This window comes from Podarcis liolepis, assembly GCF_965112155.1.
Source record: "Podarcis liolepis genome assembly, chromosome: 6".
Lineage (NCBI taxonomy): Eukaryota > Metazoa > Chordata > Lepidosauria > Squamata > Lacertidae > Podarcis > Podarcis liolepis.
Window position 1 is genome coordinate 6856727 of NC_139559.1, and position 14761 is coordinate 6871487.

General features: G+C 46.3%; 1 protein-coding gene across 3 annotated transcripts; it reads right to left on the reverse strand.

Annotated features, from left to right (window-relative positions):
* Positions 1 to 1369: 1369 nt before the first annotated feature.
* LOC310708773 (ammonium transporter Rh type B-like) lies at positions 1370 to 10120 on the reverse strand. Of its 3 annotated transcripts, none has more exons than XM_083507576.1 (3): positions 10029 to 10120; positions 5921 to 5995; positions 1370 to 3152 (listed from the first exon to the last, which is right to left on the reverse strand). In XM_083507576.1, the coding sequence occupies exons 1-3, from the start codon at positions 10083 to 10085 to the stop codon at positions 1704 to 1706; spliced, it is 1581 nt and encodes a 526-aa protein (XP_083363702.1). In that variant the 5' UTR covers positions 10086 to 10120; the 3' UTR covers positions 1370 to 1703. The 3 variants fall into 3 exon arrangements, with proteins under 3 accessions (XP_083363702.1, XP_083363700.1, XP_083363701.1); XM_083507574.1 differs by lacking the exon at positions 10029 to 10120 and adding an exon at positions 7764 to 7916; XM_083507575.1 differs by lacking the exon at positions 10029 to 10120 and adding an exon at positions 6076 to 6306.
* Between the last annotated feature and the right edge of the window lie 4641 nt (positions 10121 to 14761).

Consider the following 14761-nt stretch of genomic DNA (forward strand, 5'->3'; position numbering starts at 1 on the left):
TCTTCCAGAAGCTCTTCTGCTTTTTGGTGGTGGCTTCTGGCTCCACGAAGAGGACCTGGAACGTCCCGGCATCTCCCAGAGCGCTGACAGGGCGCCGACGCGTCCTCAGGCCAGTCCCTGGGGTGCCTCGCAAGTGTGGGAAGCTTCGCTCCCTCGCAATGACCCCCTCACTCATGCGACGAAGCGCCACATGCCGAATTTTCAATATCCACAACACACTGCGCCCAACTCTCCTCACCCTCTGATGCATACACAGTGGATGCTTGGGTTGCGGACGTGATCGGTGCGGGGGGCACGTTCGCAACCTGCAGTGTTCGCAACCCGCAACCTGTGTGCCTGCGCATGCGCAGATTGTGATTCAGCGCTTCTGTGCATGCTCAAGTAACCCGGTCCAGTACTTCCGGGTTCGGCACGGTGCACAACCCGAAATCGCACATCCCAAAACATCTGTAACCCGAGGTATGACTATGTGTATGTTGGCATCCATCTGTCTTGAGATACAATGGAGTATGCCTCCAGGGGTGAAGTCAAACCGCTGCATTTGTAACACCGAAGTGAGCTCCCTGGGGCACTAGTCTGGGCTGTGTGGATGGAAGTCCTGGTCTGCCCAGGTGACAAGACTCTCAGCCTCTCAGATGTGGTCCAAGGCTCTCTCTTGTCCCACCACCAACCATGCCTCTGATGTCAATGGGACGAGAGAAAGTGCTTAACACCTGGTCAGGTGTGTGTGTATGTGTGTATGCAATTTCAAGTCCAATACAGTAAAAATGTCCATGAAAAATGTCCGCGGTAACTAAAAGTTGCCCACCCGTATCTGCTACCAATCCCTGGCCTAGTAATTTTCTCTAGTCCAAGAGAAGGGGAGGCCAAAACAACTCATCTTGGAGCTTCTAAAATGGTCAGGGGAAATCAACCTAGATGCCCCAGCAGCTGACAACTCTGTGCTACTGTTTAGTATAGTGATTTAATTCACCGAAATTGTAAATGCTTGCATGCATTACTATGTGTTTGAATCTGATGGGTTGGTAGCTGAATTCTAGAGAGTTCTCTAGACGTTCTCATGTGATTGGCTAACACTGGTCACATGGGAGGTATCTAGTGAAGGAGAGACTCCCTTTTTATGTGAAGCAAGATGACTGTGTTTTAGAATCCACTGTGAACACTGCGAAGTTGAATAGAGCGTTGGAGCGCTTATTCTCTGCTTGGAAGAAAAGAGAGCTAAGCTGCAGGAGAAGGTGAAAGCAGAAATATTTCATAGGAGCTGCACGGCATGGCCTAACTGAGATGCAGAAAACTGAGTGCTGAGCTCTGGAAAGAAAGGAAAATGCAGTTGTTTTGGAAGTTAGAAGAAGAGACTGTAAACCCATGCTTGGAGAAGCATGTGACTGTAAATATTATGTTGTAATTCATCTATAAGTTTCTGCAAGTAAAGTTTTTGAATGTTAAAGTCTGGACAGTGATTTAATCTCCAAAGAAAGGTGTCAGACATATATATGGTTTGAGCTTCTTAGGTGCATTTTTGCTGCCCTCACTTCAACAGTTACCTCTGTGTTTGGGTCAATTGTCCCATCTGCCTCCAAGCAGGTGGTCCTCCTTCAAATCTTCCAGCCCCGACAGCACGGCACTCCAGGAAAACCATGACAAATGTTATTCTCCCACTCTGTTGTTTTATTTCTGCTTTGAAGGCACAAGCAGACAGACCCTCAAGCTTTGTCCTTCAGGGGCACCAGGAGCTCCTCTCTAGCCTGCTCAACACTCGAGTTCTCCGTTGTCTCTTGGATCTTGAAGTAAAGAGCATCGTCAAAGCAGACTTGGTCAGGCGGCTGTGCTAAAAAAGGCAGTTTCAAAACCAACCCGGTGAAGTAGCCACCCACAAGGGACACAAGTATGGAGACACCGAGACCTGCAGCCTGGTGGAGAGCTTGCTGCGTGGCGCTTCTTCCCACGTTCTCCCCCGCCAAGGTTGCCTCCAGGGTGACGTTCCGTGGCAGGAGGCCACGCTGAGGGAAGACCTGGCGAAGGCGAGGTCCGTAGGCCTCATCCGGCACCAACAAGATGGCTACAATTCCGCCCATGGCGCCAATGATGCCTGGTAAGCCGTGAAGGTTGTGGATTCCACACTGGTCCTGGAGGCGAACTCTAGTGGCCAAGAACGGTGACATGTACCTGAACCCAAGGATGCAGGCTAGCGAGGAAACAATGCCCAGGGCAAATGCCCCAGCTGGTGAAATGACCATGTCTGCTACCGCACCAATGGCCACACCTCCGGCCAACGTGGCGTTCTGCAGGTGGCACAGGTTCAGTTTCCCCTTCTTCTCCAGGAGGCTGGAGGTGGCAAAGGAGGTCAGGGCGCTGGCACTGAGAGTAAGCCACGTGTGAAGCACAGCCCTGTGCTGGGCATCTCCTTGGTGGGCGAGGACAGCCACGAAACTGGGCCAGAACACCCAAAGAAACATGGTCCCCACCAAGGACAGAAGGTCGGAGATGTAAGATGGAGTCTCCATTGGGTGCCCCAGCTGCAATCCCGGCCGGTAGAGAGCGATGGAAGTGCCCAGCCCGAAATAGCAAGCAAAGACGTGGAGGGTTATGGTTCCTCCGACATCCACTGCCTGGAAATAACTCACGATGAGCCACTCGCAGGCCACGTAGAGAGGGATTTCGCACAAGCTCATGAGAAGAAGCTGGATGGGGCTTGTTCGACCCAGGATAGCCCCAGCAGAGATGAGGACTGTCACGGCTGCAAACTCGGCCGTGAGGATGTTGTAGAGGCCGAGGTGGACTCTCCCATGTTGGCCGTAGTGTACGAAGCCCTGGACGACCAGGGCCCACTGGGTGGAGAAGTTGGCCAGCAGGAAGTTGCAGGCCACGGCGCTAACTCCGTAGCCCTTCATGAAAGCCAGCAGCAAACCCAACCCCACCAACAACATCAGCTGGATGTCCTGGAAGAGGGGGAAGATGGCGTAGACCTGGTTGGCGGATGGGTCAACCTCAGCAGGCTGGCTGGCGGCGTCCGTGTGCTCATCGTATGTCACAAAGAGGGCGAAGATCACCAGCACAGCTCCCTGGAAGAGGAACAGCAAGGCAGGCAACCGACAGCGGAGGCTGGTGGAGAACACTTTGGACATCTTCCAGCAGGAGACGCCAAGAAGATCCTGCCGAAAGGGGAACGCAAAACCACAAGGTCAGCCAGTTCATTGGCAAGCGCTGTAGTCAGAAGTAATTAAAAATGCCTGCCATATTCTTAGTTGGCTTCAGATAATAATAATAATAATTATTATTATTTATACCCTGCCCTCCCTCACCACTGCTGGGCTCAGGGCGGCTAACACCAATAAAATCACAGTAAAAACATAATGGGGGGGGGGGACCAATTTAAAATACAGGTTAAAATGTAATTTAAAATGCAGCCTCATTTTAAAAGTAGCCAATAGATCAATACCATAAGGGGAGGGAAACATAAGGGTCCAAAATGACTCCCAGGCTGCGTACCTCATTTCGGACTCACAGCTGTCCATGGAGGTGCAGGTCAATTCTGTGTACAGGGCGAACCAGAGCAGCGCACGGAAACGCCATTTACCTTCCCGCCGGAGCGGTACCTATTTATCGACTTGCACTTTGACGTGCTTTCGAACTGCTAGGTTGGCAGGAGCAGGGACCGAGCAACAGGAGCTCACCCCGTCGCGGGGATTCGAACTGCCAACCTTCTGATTGGCAAGTCCTAGGCTCTGTGGTTTAACCCACAGAGCCACCCGCGTCCCTGCAATGATGATGATGATGATATTTATTACTGGTCTTTCTTTGCCACTTAGGTACCTGCATCACAGCCCCACTGCTAAACTGGAAATAGCACTACACAACACAATAGGATATTAAATCATAGAATCATAGAGTTGGAAGAGACCACAGGGGCCATCGAGTCCAACCCCCTGCCAAGCAGGAAACACCATCAGAGCACTCCTGACATATGGTTGTCAAGCCTCTGCTTAAAGACCTCCAAAGAAGGAGACTCCACCACACTCCTTGGCAGCAAATTCCACTGTCGAACAGCTCTTACTGTCAGGAAGAATCTTTTTTCTTTTTTAAACTACAATATGGGAAGACCCGTGGGGGGGAAAATAGACTGATAACTTCCACATCTGATGCTCTGGTCTAAACGTTGTGCTTACGGTACTGTCACTGTTTATCTTTTATTAGTGGCATTAAACATTAACCAGCGATAGATTCTGAACTGTTCAGCAACTGAGGTTCTTTTTCTGCAGCACTCCCAAACTGCACGTGTTTTTCGATTTCTTGAACCATTAAAAGACACGTGTGCAAATACAAACGTTGGCGGCTGCCAAGGCTGCCACCAGGGTGCATGTGTGCACTGTTGCATAGGCTTCTGGCGTTGCTGACAAATGGCAAATAAACCTAAGGACCTAAGAAAATCCTGGGTGTGTGTATGTGTGTCCTGGCCTAAAGCCCGACTTGTTCAGAATCTTGTCCTCACAGGGTTCAAGCAGATGCAAGCAGGCCCTGAGAGCAACAGCAATCTCATGTCCAATTCCCACTTCTCAAAACAGTAGCATAAACTGAAACACATCTATCCTTCAATATCTGCAGTCCTCTGAATGCTGCAGTGCAATTCTCCAAGCCGGTAATGTGCACATAAATGAATGCATTAGGGATAGTGTGTATAAAAATGCTTATGCAAACGAAAGTAGGACATGCAACACACTCTTTTAGGGGGAAATGGCTTGCATAACTGTACACGTTAAGCAAAACTGCGTACAAAATTAGGACTAAAGCACACTAAAATGCTGAAGGGCTTTAAAATAAATACTGTATTTCCCTGTGTATTAGACAAGGTTTTTTGACTCAGAAATGATGTCAAAAATTTTTAAAAAGGGATACAAAAAAGGGAGGCGTGAGGAAGTCAGGAAAATAAGTTAACTAAAGAGGAGTTAAAAAAGAGGGAGTTTTGTTTTTCTTCCTTTTGTGCTTTTCATTTTTCTTCTTTTTTGTGTTTAATGTTTGTATTTTTGAATTTTGACTTTGTATTTTTCTGTTTTTGTACCTTTTTCTTCTGTTTTTGTATTCTTTTCGAACTTCTTTATTGAGAAAACTTAATAAAATATTAATTAAAAAAATAATAGAAATGATGTCAAAAAAATTGGGTTTGTCCTATACATGGATAGTGGCGTGGAGGAGAAGCTGCGTGCACTCAACAACTTTGGGCCATCTCCCCTCATTTTCTTTAAATTTAGTCCCCCAAAATTGGGGGCGTCTTATACATGGGGGCATCTTATACACGGAAAAGTACATTGGTGCAAAAGTACAATTCTCTCTCTTTCTAAGACTGCAAATCCTGGAGTTTCCTGCAGGGTATAAGGAAACAAATGATATGCACCCTTGCCAAATCCAGCTGTTATTGTGACAGAATTTCTATCACCTTGGCGGAGAATTTCAGTCACCGTCATACATTACTGGACTGCAACTCCCATCAGCCCCAGGCAGCGTCACCAATGGCTAGGTAGGATGCGAACCGTGGCCCAGAAAATTCCCGAGAGCGCTAGGGGTGGGGAAGGTGACCCTCTGTGACTCCCCCATCGTTTAGCCTGGACACTGAGGTCCAGCGCTGAGGGCCTTCTGGCAGTTCCCTCACTGTGAGAAGCAAAGCTACAGGGAACCAGGCACAGGGCCTTCTTGGTAGTGGCGCCTGCTCTGTGGAATGCCCTCCCACCAGATGTCAAAGAGAACAACAACTACCAGACTTTTAGAAGACATCTGAAGGCAGCCCTGTTCAGGGAAGTTTTTAATGTGTGACATTTTGATGTATTTTTAATCTTTGTTGGAAGCCACCCAGAGTGGCTGGGGAAACCCAGCCAGATGGGCGGGGTACAAATAATAAATTATTGTTATTATTATTATTATTACTTGCCTGACAGCAGGAATCGGCAAATTCAGAAGCTTCCGGGCAGTTCTCTCTTCTAAGACAGTTTGGGGTTTGCTTCACCTGTTGCAGAAAGAGGAATGGAGCTGTTACGTCTTGAGGAGTGTTCTGACGAGGTTTGAAAGGGCACAGACAGTGCTTACCTCAGATTCGTAATAAATACAACATGCCCGCTGATATGGACATTTGGCACCTGATCCCTGTTTTCCAGGAATAGCCAATGGGTGGAAAGGGGAGAGGGATCCTGTCTATCCCACTTCCATGTGAGGGTTGGCTCTCCGGCATAAAGCCTACAAGCGATCGCTGAACAGGTGTGACCAAACCCATCCGAGGACTGAGAAATCATTTGTCCTCACCTGTTCTCCACCTTGCAAGCCCCAGAGGTCAAAGTCTCCCCTTGTGTCTATTCATGGTGATAACGATCAGACATACAGCTGAGAGAGGGAGCATAACCCTTTCATCTCCAGCAGGCCTGTGCTGCTTTACTTATCTCACAGAAACGGGAAGAGCTGTAGCTCAGGGGGTGAACATCGGCCAAGTTCAATCCTGTGCAACCCTTGCTAGGTTTGGGGAAAACTCTTGGGAACCCCTGTCAGAGATATACCCCTGCAAGTTGCAGCATGTGCCCTCCCTCAGGAGGTTAGGGGAGGGAGGGAGGGAGCAAGAGAGAGGAGAGAAGAAGAAGAAGAACAAGAGTTTGGATTTGATATCCCGCTTTATCACTACCCTAAGGAGTCTCAAAGCAGACAACAATCTCCTTTCCCTTCCTCCCCCACAACAAACACTCTGTGAGGTGAGTGGGGCTGAGAGACTTCAAATAAGTATGACTAGCCCAAGGTCACCCAGCAGCTGCATGCGGAGGAGCGGAGACACGAACCCGGTTCACCAGATTATGAGACTACCGCTCTTAACCACTACACCACACTGGCTCTCAGGTAAAGGACCCCTGGATGGTTAAGTCCAGTCAAAGGCAACTATGGGGTTGCGGCACTCATCTTGCTTTCAGGCCAAGGGAGCCGGCGTTTATCCACAGACAGCTTTCCAGGTCATGTGGCCAGCAGGACTAAACCGCTTCTGCCACAATGGGACACCATGACGGAAACCAGAGCGCCCAGAAATGTTGTTTACCTTCCCACCACAGCGGTACCTATCTATCTACTTGCACCAGAGTGCTTTCGAACTGCTAGGTTGACAGAAGATGGGACAGAGCAATGGGAGCTCACCCCATTGCAGGGATTTGACCCGCCGACCTTCTGATTGGCAAGCCCAAGAGGCTCAGTGGTTTAGACCACAGCGCCACCCGCTCTCCTCAGAAAGAGAGAGAGTCTGAGACTGACTATAGGACAGAGCCTCAATAGGATATACTGGGATGGAGCATGATATGTATTTTCCAATAATGCAATAAGGGCTCGGAATCTCTCATTTGGTCCACATTTACTATGACACAGAATTGCAGAGTTGGAAGGGGCCTGCGGGTCATCTAGTCAACCGTCTGCAATGCAGGAATCAACACTACTGAAGAATTAATGCTATTATAAAGTTTAAAGCTAGGTTTGTTGACGCTTCTGAACTACATCAGCGGGATATTTATTTTCTGAGCCTTTCCTTGAAGTTGTGGTGTTTTTTTAAAGAAGTTACTGTACTTCTATTTTTTTTCTGGGATCAAATCAAACCTGGAATGGCTTTGTAATTCTGGGAAAGTCCCTGGAAAATCGAGACACTTGGAGAGGGCATTGTGGGCCTAATTTGCTCTTGATGTCCCTGATCCCATGCCACTCAATTCTGGTGTCTATTCCAAAGGCAGATCATCAAACTCTCCAGAGATACATACCGGCCGCTGCCCTGATGAGCTTCTTGCCTTCTCCCAGAGGGATGGGGAAGTAAGTATTGGACTTAAAACCTCAACCAATCCAGCCTTGTTCTGAATGCGTTCGGCTCCGCTGGGGCCTTTTATAAACGTCCCATCAGGTTAAACAGGTTCCTTCTGACCTATTGCCAGTCATTAGTGAGAGCACTCCAGAGCCGGTTTGTCTCTGGAATGCGCTTCAGGGATGTTAGTACCACTTAGAAGTTGGCAGAAATAATCTCCCCACCCCAACCGCAATTCAAATATGAATGCTGTTGTCAGGGACTAGTTTATATTAGCATTGTAAATCATAATTGGGATGGAATGCTCTGCAATTGCAGAATGGCCAAAGCAGCCTTGCATTTCGAAAATTAAGAGGATCTGTCGCTGGTCGAAAATGCGCTCTGCGTGCAGAAGGGGCCAGTTTCAGATCCTTGCCTTTTCAGATTTTCATTTTGAAAGGGGATTTATGATTATAGGGCTGGGGGGGGGGAGAGGCCCTTTCTGAAGAGACATTGCTGGTTAGAGAGGACCAGTTTCTGTCAACCTGGTGCCCTCCAGATGTTTCTGGGCTCCAGATGTTTCTGCATGCCAGGGGGTGGTGGCCTGGAGAGGTCACAGGACTAACTCACTCGTCTTGCACTCCCATTGCCCGAGGGTCCAGATTGTACAAGATGCTGGGTGTGCACAGGATAACCTCCAACTTTTCCCCAATGAAAATACGGACGTCCCATTCCATAATGGTAATTTTACTATTTATACCCCACACATCTTACTGGGTTGCCCCAGCCACTCTGGGCAGGTTCCAACATACCGTATATAAAAACATAATAAAACATTAAACATTTTTTAAAAAAACTTTCCCTATACAGGATTGCCTTCAGACGGCTCGGGGGCCGGATAACTCCATTTGTTGTTGTTGTTTAGGCGTTTAGTCGTGTCCGACTCTTCGTGACCCCATGGACCAGAGCACGCCAGGCACTCCTGTCTTCCACTGCCTCCCGCAGTTTGGTCAAACTCATGCTGGTAGCTTCGAGAACACTATCCAACCATCTTGTCCTCTGTCGTCCCCTTCTCCTTGTGCCCTCCATCTTTCCCAACATCAGGGTCTTTTCCAGGGAGTCTTCTCTTCTCATGAGGTGGCCAAAGTATTGGAGCCTCAGCTTCACGATCTGTCCTTCCAGTGAGCACTCAGGGCTGATTTCCTTCAGAATGGAGAGGTTTGATCTTCTTGCAGTCCATGGGACTCTCAAGAGTCTCCTCCAGCACCATAATTCAAAAGCATCAATTCTTTGGCGATCAGCCTTCTTTATGGTCCAGCTCTCACTTCCATACATACTGAGATAACCATAGCTTTAACTATACGGACCTTTGTCGGCAAGGTGATGTCTCTGCTTTTTTAAGATGCTGTCTAGGTTTGTCATTGCTTTTCTCCCAAGAAGCAGGCATCTTTTACCTCAGGTTAAGAACTTTGCTTCGGGATGAGAACAGAAATTGCGCAGCAGCAGCAGCAGCAGCAGCGGAAGGCCGCATTAGCTAAAGTGGTGCTTCAGGTTATGAACAGTTTCAGGTTAAGAACGGACCTCCGGAACGAATTAAGTACCGTACTTAACCCGAGGTACTACTATATGTAAATCCGGCACTGTGCATGAGCATGGGTTCGTGTAACCAGTTTCCTCTTGAGGAAATGTGCCTCTCTGGCAATCGGTCTCGCCTCTCAGGGCAGGCCTCCCAGGCACTCCAAGGAGCACCACCGGTTGCAAGCAGGGATCCCTGGGCTCCAAATGGCACGGCTGTCTGGAGAGAAGGAACCCTTGGCTGCTGCCAAGATGGTGGGCGCGCGGCCAAGAAGATGTTACAAAACAGCCCGGAACAATGTTCCTTTGCACACACACACCAAATCCACACCCCCTCACGAAATAAACAAATAAATGCCCCCCACATGCTCCATGTTGTTAGCACATTTCATTTCACATAATTTAAGCGGGGGGGGGGGGCAATAGGATTTTGCACACACGTGCGCAAAGACGGGGCTTGCTCACAGAGCCAGGAAGCGAGGCTCAGAGAAGCAGCCCATTTTTCTTTTCTTTTTTTGAAACCCCGCCACCCTCGTTCTTTTTGTCCCACGCTCCCTCGTGGCTTCGTCAGAACCCGCCAAGGGGGCCTTTGAAGCTCAGGGTGGAAGGAGCACGACATCTGGAAGAAACTTGGGTTAATGAAAACATAATCCTCAAGACGAATCCTGCCCACCTCCTGGGCGTTTTGTGTGTTCCACAGCCCTCCTCCGACGCACGGCACTGAAGTCATTCGTTTGCCCCTGAGTGGGGTCACTCCAAGTTTTCGCGGCTTCTCTTAAGTGCCCCGATGGGTATTACAGTGGTGCCCTGCAAGACGAATGCCTCGCAAGACGGAAAACTCGCTAGACGAAAGAGTTTTCCATTTTGGAGGTGCTTCGCAAAACGAATTTCCTATGGCCTTGCTTCGCAAGATGACAATGTCTTGCGAGTTCCTGCTGGTTTTTCCCCCTCCCCCTCTTTTCTAAGCCGCTAAGCCGCTTATCAGCTGATCCGATCAGCAGATAAGCCGCTAAAAGCCGCTAATAGCGCTAATCCGCTAATCCTTCAATGGGCTTGCTTCGCAAGACGAAAAAACTGCTAGACGAAGAGAATCACAGAATGGATTCTTTTCGTCTTGCGAGGCACCACTGTACTTGCAACTGTCACAAACTGTGATTGACAGATTGACTGGGTTGACAGTTGATCCTGTGGCCTGGCTAACTGCTTCAGACCTTGCCCATCAAGCAGGTGGAAATTGTCGTCAGGGGCCTGACAGTGTGTGTGTGTGTTTAGGGTTGCCGTATTTCAAAAAGTGAAGATCCGGAAACAAAAATTGCTGAGATTTTTTTGTTTTTTGCCAAGTTGTTGAGCCCCCCCCCCCCGTTGTTGTTGTTTTGGCTACATCTCGACATTTAAAAAAAATAAGATTTTGAGCTGTTTTTAAATGCAGTTCGCCAAGATGCACTTCTAACATGGGCTGTCATATGTCTGGATTTTACCAGACGTTTCAGCCATTTTCACCCATACACTGTTTACCAAGGCCGAATACCGGACATTATGGCAACCCTGTTTTATCATTTTCAATATTACAATATATATATATATATTTAAATAATCTCATTAACATCAACTTCCCTTTCCCTCCTTCCATGATTCATTATTGTCTCCCCTGTTCAACTGCATATTCAAAATACTACTTTCCCCTTCTATTTCCACCCTATTTTATTTTCTCTGTTCCAGTTATTCAAATCCTGCTAACGTTTAAAGGTGTTTGCAATGATTCTTCATATATTCCACAAATTTCCCCCATTCTTTCTTAAACTCTTCCTTCTCTTGGTCTCACATTCTGCTTGTTAGTTCCGCCATTTCAGAATATTCCCGCAAATCTGACATTCATCTTTTGTTGGGACCTGCTCCTTCCTTCCATTTCATTTATTCATCCATTCATTCATTTTATTTGTATACTGCTTTTCCACAAAAAGAAAATCATGCTCAAAGCAGCTTAAAATGCAAAAGCTGAAATACATTTCAAACGAACTCTACAAAAACAATTTCAACATAGTAACAGCTTTATTATAACATAGCAAAACAATAACAAATATAACAACATACAATAAAACACATTTTAGTGCTATAAATATAACAATATTACTTAAGCAACAGCAACTGAGCAGATAGTATCCGAGCTGCTGTGGTTGCATACATAAATAAATTATTTCGATCTTTTGGTACTTCTACACCTATTATTCCTAAAAGAAAGACTTCTGACTTTTTTTTAAAAAAGAAAATCATCATTTTTTTTCATTTCATTATATATCATTTCCCGACAGAGTTTGGTTTTATTACATTGGCATACCCTCCAACATTTCTTCGATGGAAATGGGGATGTCTTATTCCATAATAATAATAATAATAATAATAATAATAATAATAATAATAATAGTTTTATAATTTATACCCCACACATCTCACTGGGTTGCCCCAGCCAACCTGGACAGCTTCCAACAAATGTAAAAACACAATAAAACATTAAGCATTTTTTAAAAATCCCTATACAGAGCTTCCATCCGATGGCTTGGGGATCAGATAACTCGATACCCTCCAACATTTCTCCTATGAAAATGGGAACATCCTGAGAAAAGTGGGACATTCCAGGATAAAATCAGAAACCGGGATGACTTCTGTAAATCCGGGACTGTCCCTGGAAAATAGGAGAACTTGGAAGGTCTGCTATTGCTGGATAGTGATAGTGCAACAAGTGTGAGCAGACCAGGGAGGGCCACATTTAGGTTTGATGAGGCCTAAATCAGCTACGGAAGGTAATGGGGCCTTTTATATGTCCAGCTGTCCTTTGTCAACAACAAATTCTTGCTGTTTTTTGTGTTGAATATATGCTACATGGTAATTTATGGACCTAATAGGTATTTAAAGCCATTTGCACATAACAAAATGTGTATTTTATCAAAGTAATTGTTGAACTGAAATACAATTGGAAATGTACTGAAGAAAATGTTTAAATTAACATTTGTAAAAAACAACCAGAAGCATTTTTGTTAGGGATTGTAGGAAAAGACCTGCCAAGGAAAATAAAGAATTTATTCATGTATGTGACAACGGCGGCAAGAGTCTTACTAGCACAAGGATGGAAGAATGAGGAAACCCCGACTAAGGAACAGTGGCAAGAGAAATTGATGGATTATGCAGAATTGGCGAAATTGACATACAAACTGCGAGACAACTGTGACTTCAAAGAAGAATGGGAACTTTTTACAAACTACTTAAAAAACCAACAAAACGAATTCAACTCCTTGGCAGGTTTTGAATAAACATACACAAATTTATTGAGTGTTAACGTAAAAGACAGATAATTTAAGGATCTTTACAATTTTACAATATGCAGAGAACAACATGTGTTGAAAAATCAGAGAGAGGAGCTGAGGGACGTCTTGGTGGGGGGAGAGAGGGTTCTTCTTGGGGAAGGGGGAGGCAAAAATGGGGGGGAAATGAAGATGATGTGTTTTGATAATTTGTTATGTTGAAATTCTTAATAAAAATTATTTTTTTTAAAAAAAAAAAAAGGAAATGTACATCCAGGTTGTTTTTTTCCCTTTATTTTTTTTTAGGGCCCCCAAGAGAGTGGGGCCCTAAGCTATAGCTTGTTTAGCTTATACATAAATCCAGCACTGAGGCCAGGGGGCGTTTCTCACGTGCCCTCTGGATTTCTCGGTCGGAGGAGGCAGACAATGGCATCTCTCTGCAGTCACCGAAGACACCTTGAAATCAAAAGGAAATGTCAACCATGACTCAACAGACAAATGGAAATCAACAGCACAGCTTCCTTTCCTCAAGCTTCTGTTCATTGATGGCACCTGTCCACACCATTTCTCCAGGATGTGATTGATATATATATATATATATATATATATATGCAGGTTTTGGTGTCTTCGGGTGTCTTCCCGTGTAAGAGTTGGGGTGTCTAGGCGACGTTTCGACGAGGTCTCACTCGTCATCTTCAGGCTGGTGCTTTCGAGATGATGACGAGTGAGACCTCGTCGAAACGTCGCCTAGACACCCCAACTCTTACACGGGAAGACACCCGAAGACACCAAAACCTGCATTCCTGTACCCGTGAAAATCTACGAAAGCATATATATATATATATATATATATATATATATATATAAAATCACACACAGAGGGAGGCTAAAACCATTTGCATCCCAGGTGCAACCGCTCCCTTAGGATGTCCCTAGAGGCGTGACCTTATAAACCACCCTCCTTCATGTTTTCGGGAGGGACAGAAAATGGGGCAGAATTCCCTTTTACTCCCTTTATGGTTTCGACCTAAGTTTTCAATTGACACCCCCCCCCCATTTCCTTTCTATGTTTTAAAAAAAGCCAACCCCGCTTCCCTTGAAGCAGGTGGTTTAGAGGGACGGATTGTTGCGGGGGGAGGTCAGGAAAGAGCGTTAAATTGAGGAGGGGGGTTTCGGTGTTTCTGTTGTTTTGTATTTACGAAACCCCAGCTTTTTCCTGATGCCGACTGTGGGAAAAACAACAACCGGATGCTGAGCCCAGCCATCTCCTGAGGTATCAGACAATACTACCAACCACAATAATACAAGGATGATTTACATTTTGATTCTCCACTTTTCTTCCTCTCCCATGCCTCTAAAATAAATAAACAAATAAATAAAAAATTGCACCCCCCCCCCTGATTTGCACCTGCCAAGGTCCCCCGTCTCCAGCTATGGTCTCCCTCGGAAGTGTCTGCCTAGATTCTTTATTTTTTTCTCCCTTCCATCCCCAGATGTGCTGTATCCTTTCTCTCACTAATGGAGAGAGGGGGGGGGGACAAAGCAAGGTCTGTACATTTCCTTTGTAATAAACAAACTCTAAAACTTGTGTGGGGCAGGCAGGCAGGGATTGACTCGGACAGACCTCGTGGGAAGGGTGGGAGGCCAGAAGTCCCAAAACATTCCCTTTTAGAGGTGGGGAAAAGGTGCTTCCCACTCCCAATTTGCTCACTTGACTATTCCTTGGATAGTCTTGGCATATTTCCCCAAAATAGATAAATTAAAAAGCGCAACTATAATAGCTAAGTACACACCATACATTTAAGTGTGACGCAGCAGCTAAAAAAGCCAATGCAATTCTGGGCTGCATCAATAGGAGTACAGCATCTAGATCAAGGGAAGTAATAGTGCCACTGTATTCTGCTCTGGTCAGACCTCACCTGGAGTACTGTGTCCAGTTCTGGGCACCACAGTTCAAGAAGGACACTGACAAACTGGAACGTGTCCAGAGGAGGGCAACCAAAATGGTCAAAGGCCTGGAAACGATGCCTTACGAGGAACGGCTAAGGGAGCTGGGCATGTTTAGCCTGGAGAAGAGGAGGTTAAGGGGTGATATGATAGCCATGTTCAA

Excerpts from the sequence above, each read along its gene's own strand:
- LOC310708773 (XM_083507576.1), bottom strand. The coding sequence starts at position 10,085 with ATGACTTCAGTGCCGTGCGTCGGAGGAGGGCTGTGGAACACACAAAAC. Across the intron at positions 5,996-10,028 it reads ACACACAAAACGCCCAGGAG|GTGAAGCAAACCCCAAACTG; the intron begins GTGGGCAGGATT and ends TTTCTGCAACAG. Across the intron at positions 3,153-5,920 it reads TTGCCGATTCCTGCTGTCAG|GATCTTCTTGGCGTCTCCTG; the intron begins GCAAGTAATAAT and ends CCCTTTCGGCAG.